The sequence below is a fragment of the Pangasianodon hypophthalmus genome, chromosome 30 (assembly GCF_027358585.1).
Source record: "Pangasianodon hypophthalmus isolate fPanHyp1 chromosome 30, fPanHyp1.pri, whole genome shotgun sequence".
Lineage (NCBI taxonomy): Eukaryota > Metazoa > Chordata > Actinopteri > Siluriformes > Pangasiidae > Pangasianodon > Pangasianodon hypophthalmus.
Window position 1 is genome coordinate 3,872,334 of NC_069739.1, and position 13,715 is coordinate 3,886,048.

The following is a 13,715-nucleotide window of genomic DNA, read 5'->3' on the forward strand; positions in this document are numbered from 1 at the left end:
CTCTGTCCATCATTAACTTGTATAGAGTTGGAGCAGAGTTCTGTAACACACAGGAATCAGTGTCAGAGTGTTTAGGCTTTTCCTATAATGATGGTCTGAATCTGAAGGAGGGTTAGAGGGAGAAGAAATGGTTAACAGAGGAGTGTTTATCACCTCTCTGTCTTTGTGCTCCTCCCCTCTCCCTCCCCCAGCTCTCTTTCTCCCTATCTGTCTCTCTCTCTCTCTCTCTCTCAGATGTATATGTATATCCACTTACACATAACCAGGAAGTTCATTTCAGGGAAAACGAAACTCAGAGTGCTGCTTTCTCTCTCTCTCTCTCTCTCTCTCTCTCTCTCAGTGTGTGAGTGCAGGAAAATGGCCGAGGCCAGTATTTCAGTAGATCAGGATCAGTTCATCTGTCCAGTCTGTCTGGATCTACTGAAGGATCCAGTGACTATCCCCTGTGGTCACAGTTTCTGTAAGGTGTGTATTAATGACTGCTGGGATCAGGATGATAAGAGCGGAGTTTATAGCTGTCCTCAGTGCAGAGACACTTTCACTCCAAGGCCTGTTCTACACAGAAACAACATGCTGGCTGAAGTGGTGGAGAAACTGAAGGAGACTGAAGTCCAAGCTGCTTCTCCTGCTCACTGTTACGCTGGACCTGGAGATGTGGAGTGTGATTTCTGCAGCGGGAGAAAACACAAAGCCGTCAAGTCCTGTCTGATGTGTCTGGCCTCCTTTTGTGAAACTCATCTGAAACCTCACTATGAAATTTCCTCATGGAAGAAACACAAGTTAGTTGAAGCCTCTGGAAATCTACAAGAGATGATCTGCTCTGAGCATGATAAAGTGCTAGAGATCTACTGTCGTACTGACCAAAGCTTCATCTGTTATCTGTGTACGATGGATAAACACAAAAGCCACGACACCGTCTCAGTTAAAGCATACAGAACTGAAAAACAGGTGAGAAATGCAAGTCTAATTTATTCAGAGTCGTTTCATACAATTTACATTTCTAATCTAAAGTGTCTGAAGGTTTTCACTCCAGGCAGGAGCCACACCTCATTTCAGTCTTTTAATTATTTTCCTTCTTTTAAACGACTTATTAGTTTTGAGTTCTGGCTCCTGATTGGTTGGAATGAAAATCTGCAGACACAAACCAGCCCTTTGGGGCTGAGATTAGACACACACACGCCTCACTTTTTTAATTCAAAGGAATAATGTTGAAGTGAGTTAAAGTTAAGGTGTTTGTTAGTAAAGAAGTGTTAAATAAATTTGTCCTCATCAGATCAGAGCAGTCAGTGAACATTTCAGCCAAAACCCGTCTGAACATCATTTTACAGCTTTACAGTGTTGAATTATTAACTCTTTATCTGTCATTAATTTACACACTTAGCTCACGGTGCGTAACAAGAGCACTCGAGGATCAGGGTTGGGAACTTGATCTATTGAGAACTTATGATCTATTGAGAACTTATGATCTATTGAGTTCTACATTTCTTCAAAGAAGTAGCATATTCTACTCCAATGTTTCCATGTTTTAATTTTTCCTGAACTGAGCAAAATTTGTATTTAGCAATAAAAAATTCATTCAATGATACAGCAAGTCATAATAATAATCAACTACTCAGACCACGTTATGAACTTCTGTGAACTTTGAAACACCCAACTTCCAGTTATTACACTTTGATAAGGTGCTCCATAGGACTTGAGTGAACTTCAACCCTTTATCTGCAGTTAATATTCAGCCACTGAGCTCATAATCTCATAAAGCATAAACAGTGAAATGTATTTTATTTGTCCTCAGAGTGAGGTAAAGGAGGAGCAGATGAAATCCCAGCAGAGAATCCAGGAGAAGCAGAAGAAGGTGCAGGAGCTGAAACAGGCTGTGAACACTATAAAGGTGAGCAGTGAGCAGAGACAGAGCTGCTCCTAGAAACACACACAACATGGACAACTAGTCATTTAGAGTCCCAGTAAGAGAGGGAATAGATGAGCTTTAAATCTTCTGTGTGTGTGTGTGTGTGTGTGTGTGTCTCCTAACAGCTGAGTGCACAGACAGCAGTGGAGGACAGTGAGAGGATCTTTACTGAGCTGATCAGCTCCATGGAGAAAAAGCGCTCGGAGGTGACGGAGCTGATCAGAGCTCAGGAGAAGACTGAAGTGAGTCGAGCTGAACGACTCCTGGAGCAACTGGAGCAGGAGATTGCTGATCTTCAGAGGAGAGTCACTGAGCTGGAGCAGCTTTCACACACACGCGATCACATCCATTTCCTCCAGGTAACACTCACTGTCTGATCCACACACGCACACGCACACACACACACACACACCTGTCTGTATAATCACATGTATATTTCTCCACTTTTCTCCTTCTCCATGATGTTTTCTTTCTCTCTGTAGAGTTTCCAGTCTCTCTGTGTCTCTTCTGGACGTGAGGACTCACCCAGCATCACTGTCAATCAACATCTCTCATTTGATGGAGTGAGGAAATCTCTCTCTGATCTGAAAAAGAGACTGGAGGAATTCTGCCAGGAGGAATTCATCAAAATCCCTAGACATGGTGAGAGAAATTGTCCTGCTGGGAAATCTTTACTTTCTCTGCAGCACAGTAAAGAGAGACATCAAATTTCCCAAAAACACACAGAAATGATTTCATATGATCACGTGAACTTCCTGTTATTGCTGCTCTCTACTGGAAAGATCATTTTATACAGTTACACTTTTTATTCACGTCTTAATGGTGTAAAAGCTTCTGTTTTGTTTTCAGTTATTCTACTATTAATAAAGCATAGAGGACACACACACATTTATTCACACATTCTTACAAAGAGAGAGAGACAGAGAGAGTTCATAAGTCATATGAATAATGTTTATTCAGTCATAACATTTATTCTGTAGTCTTTAGTTACCAAAGCAGCTCTCTGCTCGTGCTCATGTTATTAATAAAGTTTATTTCTCCGTCATTCAGATGAGAAAAATCTCATTTAAATCCCACACCTAGAGAATGTGTTTTCTAAAATAAAACGCTGATTAAACATCAGACACAAATTCTATCACTTTAAACTGTTTCTGTCTTTTACAGCACCTGAGTTTTCCATTTTGTTTCTGTGTCTCCACAGCTGCAGCAGTTCAGATGATTTTACCCTCAGAACCAAAGAGCAGAGAAGATTTTCTGCACTGTAAGTGTAAAACACACACACACACACACACACACACACACAGACAAAATGTTTCACCCTCCACATAAATATATGCTGTGATTAATATCTAACATTCACATTTTTCATGTGTTTAGATTTCTGTGATCTGACTCTGGATCCCAACACAGTAAATTATGACCTCATTCTGTCTGAGAAGAACAGAATGGTGACGTACAGTGAGATAAAGCAGCCGTACTCTGATCATCCAGAGAGATTTGACTCCTACAGACAGGTGTTGAGTAAGGAGAGTGTGTGTGGACGCTGTTACTGGGAGGTGGAGTGGAGCAGTGAGGGATATGTGGAAATATCAGTCTCATATAAAGACATCAGCAGGAAAGGACGCGGTTATGAGTGTTGGTTTGGACGCAACAATCAGTCCTGGAGTCTGTGGTGTTCTTCTTCTTCTCTCTCTTTCTGGCACAACAACATTAGGACTGATCTCAGACTTCCATCATCCTCCAGAATAGGAGTGTATGTGGATCAAAGTGCAGGAACTCTGTCCTTCTACAGCGTCTCTAACACGATGAAGCTCCTCCACAGAGTCCACACCACATTCACTCAGCCTCTATACGCTGGATTCTGGTTACCCTATAGACGATCAAATGTAAGATTATGTGATCCAAAATAAAATGTTAGCAATGTGATTTTTTAAAAATTAAACCAATCAACTTTCCTTTTTTCTGTCAAGTTTAATTCAAATAAAGGTGTAATATGAGTAATTTATTTTAGATTTCTTGATTTTCATTCATAAAGTTAGATTTTCTTTCCTCTGTGTTTCACTAGATTTTAATGTTATAAATGTGACTATAAAAAATAAATATCAAAACTTTTTTTTTTTTTTTTAATATATCCATTACAGTAAACAACTGCTGTAATTGCAGGCACAGCATTTTTTCGACAAAATTATAATGTAATCTCAGAGGAAAAGAAAATGAATAGAAGTAAAGTGTTGTGTCATTCTGTCTGTTTTTCCTTATATTATCTGTTGACTGACTGTATCAATTCTAGCAATAAATACATTTATTAAAGTATTAAGAATTCCTTTAAGAATTTTTCTTTTTTACTGTAAAAAAGAGGAAGGGAAAGTTAGCATAACAGTTTGTCACCAAAATCTTAACCTGTCCTGATAAATATGCCTAGCTTAGTGCAAAGCTTTTCTGCTTCACTGTTGTGTTAGATTTGATGTTGATCTTTTTAATCATCATTGTCAAGATAACTATTCATTAGTCTTACTCAGGAATCATCAAGACTGTACTTATACTGTATATATTCAGTAACAATTTACTGTACACATCTTTTTATGAAATCTGAATCTTGCTGGATAGTAAAAATCTATTTAATTATGTGGGTTAAATCCATATGTAGTGCCTATTTTTGTGTTTTTAAAATACCACTATTGCACTAAGCATTGCCTTCATGAGTACTGTTTCCCTACTTGCAATTTAATAAAAGCATTAAATACAAAGCTAATGTAGGATGTGAATATTACAGTTATATAATTTTTATAATCCTGCCTGGAAGCATTGTGAACATCCAGTGCAGTCATGACAATGCCGAAAATCCCACAATACACAAAAAAAGTCTTAATGCCCAAAACACTGCAGCCTGGTGCACACATAAACCCATTGCTTTCTCGGACACGCGCTCTGCAATGTCGGACACGCGCTTTGGTTCCGCGCATGCGCAGTCCGGTCTGAATTTTGAACCAGAATGGCGGTGTTGCTAGAAACAACATTAGGCGACATTGTAGTGGACTTATACACCGAGGAAAGACCCAAAGGTACGGTTTAACTGAAAATATCAGGTGTCAGGTGTCCATTTGCATATTTCATATGTATATAAAGGAAGTAGTTATTGGTTTAATTAATGCGAACTCAGATAAACGGAGCAGCTAGTCAGCTAGCCAGCTAGCATGCCTAAGTTTATGTGTTTCCTGTTCGCCGCTTATATTGGAATAGTATAATGAGAATAACAAATTTAACACGTTTTTTGGTTCAACTGTTGTGTGCTTATACGCGTCAGCTTTCAGAGACGAGACAGGAAGCACGGCTTTTCTTCCTGGCTCAGTATCGCAGGGTATCTTTTCAGGGGAAAGTAGCTAATGCGCGCTTAGAAAGGGCGCTGGAAGTCGTCGGTTGACGTCACAGCCTAATTTGCATATTCATGCGAACTCCAGGCTCATTTGCATATCCAAACGAGATGAAGGAAGCGCTTCTTAAAGATCAGAATAAAACTGAATTGCGACTATTTACATGTTTACAAAGTCATATCAGTTTCATTTCATACCATCGCGAAGGACAGAGTTACGGATTAGACAACTCAATTTTATATAAATATCAATAAATAATAAAGTTTAAAATGAAGAACGGAGAAAGGCTCAGGCGCGACAAATGGTGAGCTGTGATTGGTCGATGATAAACATCAAACATCTTTTTTTTTTTTTTCCCCGAAGTGACATGATCTGATTAAAAAAATTGACCCTCATCTATAATCCATCAATAGGAGGACGGCATAAGATGATGCCAAACACACGGGACAGCTACAAATATATACAGAAATACTAATAAAAAAAGTTACGATGTTAAGCAATATCATAGGATTAATGTTACTATTTTACTCTGTGATTTTTTTCTGCGTCCGGATTGGCCATGTCGGTGTTTTTTCTCCGTCCTCCTCTGAGAAAAGTACAGGTTGAACGATCTACTCTTTTTTTTGCTAAACTCAGTGCTCACGTGATAATATTAGTTTTGTCCGGATACACGTCTGTGATTTTCTACGCAAATGTCGCCTCATGTTGGAAAATAATAAGATGTTTAACTGCGGCTTACTTGTTGTATGTAATCTTGTAGTGTGTGTATCAGTGCCCCTTCCCAGATATTAAACACTTCCCGATTCGCAAAACGGAAAACGGATACATTGCGATTATGAATTGTATTTTCAAATTGTTGCTGGAACTGTGGTTTCGCCACAAACTGACATAAGAGCCAACGTCTCTTCTCTACTCCAGCTTGGACGCCATGTTGTTATGGCAACGGAGCATGATCATCATATGACCGCGTGACACAAACGTCCAGGTTCAGAAAGTCCATTTTATTGAGTTTGGTCACTGAGGTGGAAAAATGTATCACAGACGTCCTGCTGAAGAGCACGTTATAGTCGTCTTTTCCTCAGCCGTGAACATCTTCGAACTCGTTTTATCCTCCTTTTAAAGGAAGCATAACATATGCTTATATATTATTAATTCTTATACTTTCGTTAGTCGCAGATCTATCGTTAGAGGATCTTCGTTGTATAATCTGACGTGGATTGCACACGTTATCACGCAGTCTGTTATAGAGTCGACTCTAATTTCAGTAAAGAACACAGATAAAAGTAAGACAAACTACCAGTATATTATTAATATAATTATTTTAATTAATTTTGAAGAAGCAGACAAAATGAAGTTGGTCAGGGATATTTCTGTTTAAAAAAAACACTTAAGTTCAAAAACAACTTTTTTTTTTGTTTGTTTTTTGTCTTCGGCAGCCTGCTTGAACTTCTTGAAGCTGTGTAAAATCAAGTTCTACAACTACTGCCTCATTCACAATGTCCAGGTAAGAACTTTCTAACCAGAACTCAACCATCAGGCAACAGTTTGCATTGAATTTCTTATCATCGTCACAGTTTTTTTATGTTTAAAATCAGGTTAACGTTATAACGATTTAATAAATTGGTTTCAGAAAGGGACCTGTGAAGGGACAGCATTAAATTGCATATTACATATGGTTTAAAGGCAGCGTAGTGTTAGACCTGTCACTGTTACTGCGTTGTCTTTGGTCACAGTTAATTTCCCGATGTAATCACATTGCTGCAGCGTGTTTTTTTAATTTTTAGTCTCAAGCAAATAACATCACCAGCAAACTCGACCGTTATTGTGACGTAACTTCTATCATCAGAAAGTGTTCATCAGGACTGGGCAGTATGACGATATAATATTGATATCGTGATAAATTATTTCGCAATACACTTTTCTGAGATATTGCAGGTTAAAAAAAAAAAATTACAAACTCTGATCGAAAGCTGATTTGATGGCAAAATTAAAATGTATGTAAAATGTAGATTTTTAAAAATGATTAAACTCGTTTTAAGTCATTTGTTTTCGTAGACATTTGACTTACTTGTTTGTTTGTTTAATTGTTTGTTTCTATTTATTTATTTTTTTTAAAAAACGCAACACTGGTTTGGCTGAAAATTTGTTAGCAAGCCAGTACTGTATATCGTGATGCATATAAGTATCGTGATGTGATATTTTGGTCATATCGCCCACCCCTAGTGCTGAAACAAAATGTTCATATCGCAATAACTGAAGAAGCTGTTCATGTAGTGATAATGTATGGAATTAATTTCACTGTAAATGTAGAAGAAGTGTTAAATTCCTGTTTTGTTTGTTAGCATATAGTTACAGAGTGGTAACAGTGGTGCTGTTCGCTTTTATTTCCTCATTCAGAGAGATTTTATCATTCAGACGGGTGACCCTACAGGCACTGGCCGAGGAGGAGAGTCCGTGTTCTGGTCAGTAGTAAACACCTCACGATGATGATGATGATGATGATGATGGAGTTTTAATCTGTTTGGCTTTTCAGCGACTCTGGACTGGCATTATACATTTGCTATGTTTATAATGAAATCATTTAGAGACCTGGAATGAAATTTGAACTGAATAAATTGTATAATTAAAAGATTAAACACCATGTCAGTAAGAAATAAAACACTCCATGATGTGCCGTTATAGGAAAATAATCAACGTCAGAGTGGTGTGATGAAACGCAGTTACGATTCCCACCCTGAGCTTGATTATTTTCCTATAATAGCACGTCACGGAGTGTTTTTATTCCTTTTATACCACAGCAGTTTGCCAAAGATTAAAATTAAAATTTTTAACTCTTTATATAAGGACACTTCTCATTTTTGTGAATTTGCAGAACGGCCATGAAATGTTCATTTGACACCTCTGTCGCGCTGACACTGGAGACTCCTTCCATAAATGTTAAATAAAAATGTTTCCTTACAGAAAATTTCTCCGTAACAACGATTTGACTTTTTTTTTTTTCTTGTTAAATAACAGCGAATAAATGGATCATCAGTCTTAAAATATATGGAACGTACGCCATTACAAATCCCTGCACAAGTTGTTACTATAGAAACGATAATGTATAAGAACAAGCACATTAATATAAACCTGTTCTGTGTGTGTGTGTGTGTGTGTGTGTTGTGTTAGTAAACTGTACGGGGATCAAGCACGCTTCTTCGATGCAGAGAAGGCTCCCCGGATCAAGCACAAGAAGAAGGGGACGGTCTCCATGGTGAACAACGGCAACGAGCAGCACGGCTCTCAGGTTTATTTCTTTTTTACACTCTAGGTTATTTTTTGGAGTACCAGTGTTTTTTTTTTTGTGTTTTGTATGTAAATACGCTGGTGCTAAGACGTGTGTGTTGCCCCCTCCCCAGTTCCTGATCACTACCGGAGAGAATCTGGACTACCTGGACGGTGTTCACACCGTGTTCGGCGAGGTCACGGAGGGAATGGACGTCTTGGCCAAAATCAACGAGGCATTCGTGGACAAAGACTTCATTCCTTACCAGGACATCAGGTGAAACAAACTATATGTTGAGAACAAAGTTGTTCTGAGACTCATTTTGGAGGATTGCTGTTTTCTATCATGTTAAACTTGCGTGCTGTGGCTGCAGAATAAATCACACGGTCATTCTGGACGACCCGTTTGACGACCCTCCAGACCTGCCGGTGCCAGATCGATCCCCCGAGCCCACGAAACAACAGCTGGACGTGAGTGCCTTAACCAGTTAGATAGGCTTCAGCAATAAGGCGTATTTACTCGGCCAGATGTAAATCAGATGGTGAGGGGTGTGTGTGTGTGTGTGTGTTTAAGCAGTGGGCTAAACACAGCATGGACCTCCTGACTGTAACAGTTTTACAAAATGTGTAAAAATAAGGTAATCATGCTGGTGTTTTTTGTTAGAGATATTACAGTATGACAGTTTTTTTATGACGGATTCACTGACTGACGGATTCACTGACTGACTGATTCACTGACTGACGGATTCACTGACTGACGGATTCACTGACTGACGGATTCACTGACTGACTGATTCACTGACTGATTGATTCACTGGCTGACTGATTCACTGACTGACTGATTTACTGACTGACTGATTTACTGACTGACGGATTCACTGACTGACGGATTCACTGACTGACGGATTCACTGACTGACGGATTCACTGACTGACTGATTCACTGACTGACTGATTCACTGACTGATGGATTCACTGACTGACGGATTCACTGACTGACGGATTCACTGACTGACTGATTCACTGACTGATTGATTCACTGACTGACTGATTCACTGACTGACTGATTCACTGGCTGATTGATTCACTGACTGATACTTTTTCTTCCTAGTGAGCTTGTGGTGCTGAAATGTGAGCACGTTGAAATTTTTCACCCGCATGCCAATCAGCTCAGATGATTAAAACATCCTGAGAGGGGGAGAGTGATGCGATCTTACGTTTTAAATTTTAGAAACTGATCCCACATAGTCGAGTTGATTTGATTTGCACGACATGGACATCATAAGCAAGTTGTTAAATATCACAACAACAATACGGGGAGTGACAAATGAAGATTAAAGTAAGTGTGTGTGTGTTTGTGTGTGTGTGTGTGTGTGTGTGTGTCTCAGAGCGGCCGTATTGGAGCTGATGAAGTGATAAACGACACTGAAGGGAAGGATGCAGAAGAGCTGGATGAACTGATAAAAGAGAAGGAATCAAAGACACAAGCCATCCTGCTGGAGATGGTGAGACGTTCTCTCTCTCTCTCTCTCTCTCTGTCTCTCTGTGTGTGTCTCTGTCTTGCTCTGTCTCTCTTTGTCTGTCTCACATGTTTGTGTGTGTGTGTGTGTGTGTGTGTTCGTTCCAGGTGGGCGATCTGCCCGATGCAGATGTTAAACCCCCGGAGAACGTGTTGTTTGTGTGTAAGCTGAACCCGGTCACCACTGACGAGGACCTGGAGATCATCTTCTCTCGCTTCGGCACAATCCAGTGGTGCGAGAGTCTACTTCCATCATCACTGTGTCACTTTATCAGAAAACAAACATTAACACACTTCACAGGCTGAATTTAAATAATTTTTTAGGGGGGACATCATCAAGTCTAAGAGAAAAAGAAGTCATTATTTTCACTAATTATTGTTATTATTATTATTATTATTATTATTATTATTATTATTATTGGTTGAACTGAAATAGGGGATAAGGGACAAGATGGAGACGGAAGATTCACTCCGAGTTTATTTTCTGTACACAGCTGTGAGATCATCAGGGACTGGAAGACGGGCGAGTCTCTGTGCTACGCTTTCATCGAGTTTGAGAAGGTTTGTGTTCAGTCTGTTTATCATAGATTAAGAAACATGCTCCTGTACACTGCACAAGGAACAAAATGTAAAATATTCAGTAGTTTGTTGGTGCTGTTAGTTTAGTTAAACGATGCACTGAGAAAAGGAATAGTCTGGTTCTTGCTTCTGATTGATTTTTGTTTAACTGGAAAAAAAAAAAGTACCAGCACAACTGAAGTACAAAAAACAAAAAGGAATAATCCTGTTTATTGGTGATGTTAGTTTTGTTTAATTAAACAGAAACAAATACAGATCTGTGGTACCAAACCACAGATTAAAGGAACCATTTCCCATGATGATGTACTCTATATTCACCAATAATAATGATGACTGCTGTTGTCATGGTGACTCTTCCAGTCGTCTCTAAAGTTACCAGAATGAACAGGAGCCTCTCAAGTCTCGTGATTTCGGCCGGACCTTGTTTTCTGAATGTGCAGTGGAAAAACACTGTTTAATGTTTCCCTCAGTATGCAACATGTTTACTTTCTCAGGAAGATGAATAGCCATGAGGCCACAGGTGAGCTTTTGTGCAACTGTAGATGCAGCTCAAGGCCTCCAGGGGGCAGAGTGAACCCACTTGTTTTTTTTTTTTCCCCTATAAGAAACAGTGGACAAGAAAATTCCAAAATACAGTATCACATGTTCAGTAGGTTCCAACATCCTCCACTGACAGTTTGAATGAATTGTAGTTTTGAATTTTTCGTACATTGACTCGTATTGTGGAGTCACTCGAGTCGCTGCGGTTCCTCCTGAAATGGAACATGTTTGCGTTTCAGGTGGAGGACTGTGAGAAAGCGTACTTTAAGATGGACAACGTGCTGATTGACGACCGACGCATCCACGTGGACTTCAGCCAGTCTGTGTCCAAGATCAAATGGAAGGGCAAAGGTGTGTGTGTGTGTGTGTGTGTGTGTGTTGCACCAGTCTCAGTGTTATCAGACAACAAAGGAGGCGTGGCCTCTGTGCCTGACAGTCATAATTTTTGGATGACGAGCCTATTTAAGTTTATTTTTAGTATTTAAACTTCAATAGCATCTTTTGAAATGTTGTGTAATAATTGTTTTGTGGGTCAGTTTTTCCCTTTCTAGATAATTAAATAGTTAAAAACATAAATTGGGAAATCAAGGGAAAAAAAATCAATTAATTGTATAAATTTATTCATGTTCATAAAAATTTGTGTCATAGGTGGGAAGTACACTAAAGATGATTTCAGGGCCTATGAGAAAGACCTGGACAACAGATCCAAACTGGCTCTAAAAGACAAAATCAAACCCAAGCAAGAGTATCCTTTTCAACCTTTTATTCAGTAAAACTAGTTTTATTTTTATTCACAACTTATATGCACTGAAAATAAAATATGGACAACTACAGCCAGTCACTAGAGCTTTGCATTCCTGCAAGACCCGAGTTAAATCAGTTTGTTTTGCTTAACACCTTCCTGTAAGTTCTCGTTACGACCTTCTCCTGGACGAGGAAGAGGAGGACGTGGGGCGGAGGGAAGACAGGAAGCAGCGGGAGAAGAGGCGTCAGTCAGACAGCGAAGACGACAGGAGGCCAAAGAAATCGAAGGTATGTAAAAATCAGATGGCTGTGCGCCCCTGAGAGAGATATTCTGGCCAAAATTCAGGACAGCACCGCGTTTGTTTTTCTCGGTGTAGGCGATCCGATAATCGTCTTCACCAGGCCTGAAAGGTTCAGGACATTTTTGTCCAACATTGATTAAAAAATTAAACTAATTTAATAAATATTAGTACAAAAATTGCTTTTAATTTCCAGTGAATTTAAAATACTTTTTAGAGTAATAAAGTCAGTGATACGTTTCCTGGGCACAGGACAGTCTTTATGATTACAGTAGCACTTCTTAGGCAGAGATATAGTATAGTAGCCAGGTGAGTTTATCCACTGAAGTGTAAAATAATATGTGATAGAAATATTTTAATATTTTAAAATAATAATAAATGGTATTTTTTTCTCACTTGTTTTCACTTTAGGATGCCGAGCAGAGCCGGAGAGAGCGGAAAGAAAGCAAGCAACGATCGCGCTCTCGTTCCAGAGACCGGGAGAAGGACAGATACAGAGAGCGAGACAGGGAGAGGGATAGAGAGAGAGAGAGAGAGAGGGACAGGGACAGAGACAGAGACAGGGACAGTCACCATAAACACGGTAAGCACAAGCAGAAAAGCCACAAATGTGATCGCAGCCGCAGCCCAAAGAGGTCGAAGGACAAGGAGCGCAGCAGACATCGCTGATACTGATTTCCTAAAAACCAACACGGACACTCGGGATTATGGGATGATGACATACACGTAGGTTTAAACACCATCGCAGAGTGACACTTCTGTCTGAATTTGTTTTATTACAGTTTAATAACTGGTACTGCCACAGAACAAACAAAATGACACCAATGAAATTAGGAAAGTTAAATCTGTGTGGAACTTATTAAATGTTAATGTGACCCTAAATGAGTGCTTTATTTATTAAAGACTGATGCAGCCCATAATCCTGTACATCTATGGTTCTCAAAATGGCGGCGATTTGTGTAATTTTTAATGTTGTTACATTTGCGGAAACTACAAATCACCTTCATCAGAGTTATGTTTATAATTAATGTCAACTAGAATCTAATGACAAGGGGTAATGTAGGTGGAAAGTTCAGAAATTAAAAATAATAATAAAAAAAAATAAAAAAACCCTCTCTGGCTCCAGTACCTTTTGGAGAACCCTTGCTGCTGTTGTAATGATTAGTTTCAGATTAGATCGGATTAGATCCACTGTTTCAATCCAACAAAATAAACATTTAATACTACACATTTCTCAATTTCCTGGTTTTCAGCAAAACACTGAGGATTTAATTCAAAAGGAACTAAATTTATCAGCAGTAGGAATACGTTCATCCTGATTTTCTGAGATCAAATCTAGATCTATCTCAAAATACAACTAGAGATTTACACCGCTCGGACACTGACTCTTCCTCACAGTAACAGAGCGATTCTTTGTCTCACATGTTTAAAATACATCAGATGCCGTCCGGCTCTGTTCCAGATCAGCCTCGATGCTGATACTCCGTTTGGTGC

The 13,715-nt window shown here is 39.2% G+C and overlaps 2 protein-coding genes across 2 annotated transcripts; both read left to right on the forward strand.

The window, feature by feature from the left end:
• Window positions 1-117: 117 nt before the first annotated feature.
• Window positions 118-4,675, forward strand: LOC113528981 (tripartite motif-containing protein 16-like). The gene is made up of 6 exons (XM_053231782.1): window positions 118-948; window positions 1,793-1,888; window positions 2,032-2,265; window positions 2,389-2,548; window positions 3,108-3,167; window positions 3,284-4,675. Exons 1-6 carry the CDS (start codon window positions 235-237, stop codon window positions 3,814-3,816), a joined length of 1,797 nt encoding a protein of 598 aa, XP_053087757.1. The 5' UTR covers window positions 118-234; the 3' UTR covers window positions 3,817-4,675.
• A 136-nt stretch (window positions 4,676-4,811) lies between these two features.
• Window positions 4,812-13,103, forward strand: ppil4 (peptidylprolyl isomerase (cyclophilin)-like 4). Its single transcript, XM_026917385.3, has 13 exons — window positions 4,812-4,968; window positions 6,714-6,781; window positions 7,675-7,739; window positions 8,446-8,563; window positions 8,676-8,818; window positions 8,916-9,012; window positions 9,929-10,045; window positions 10,168-10,292; window positions 10,554-10,620; window positions 11,418-11,529; window positions 11,827-11,923; window positions 12,087-12,210; window positions 12,633-13,103. The coding sequence occupies exons 1-13, from the start codon at window positions 4,899-4,901 to the stop codon at window positions 12,888-12,890; spliced, it is 1,461 nt and encodes a 486-aa protein (XP_026773186.1). The 5' UTR covers window positions 4,812-4,898; the 3' UTR covers window positions 12,891-13,103.
• The last annotated feature ends 612 nt before the right edge of the window (window positions 13,104-13,715 follow it).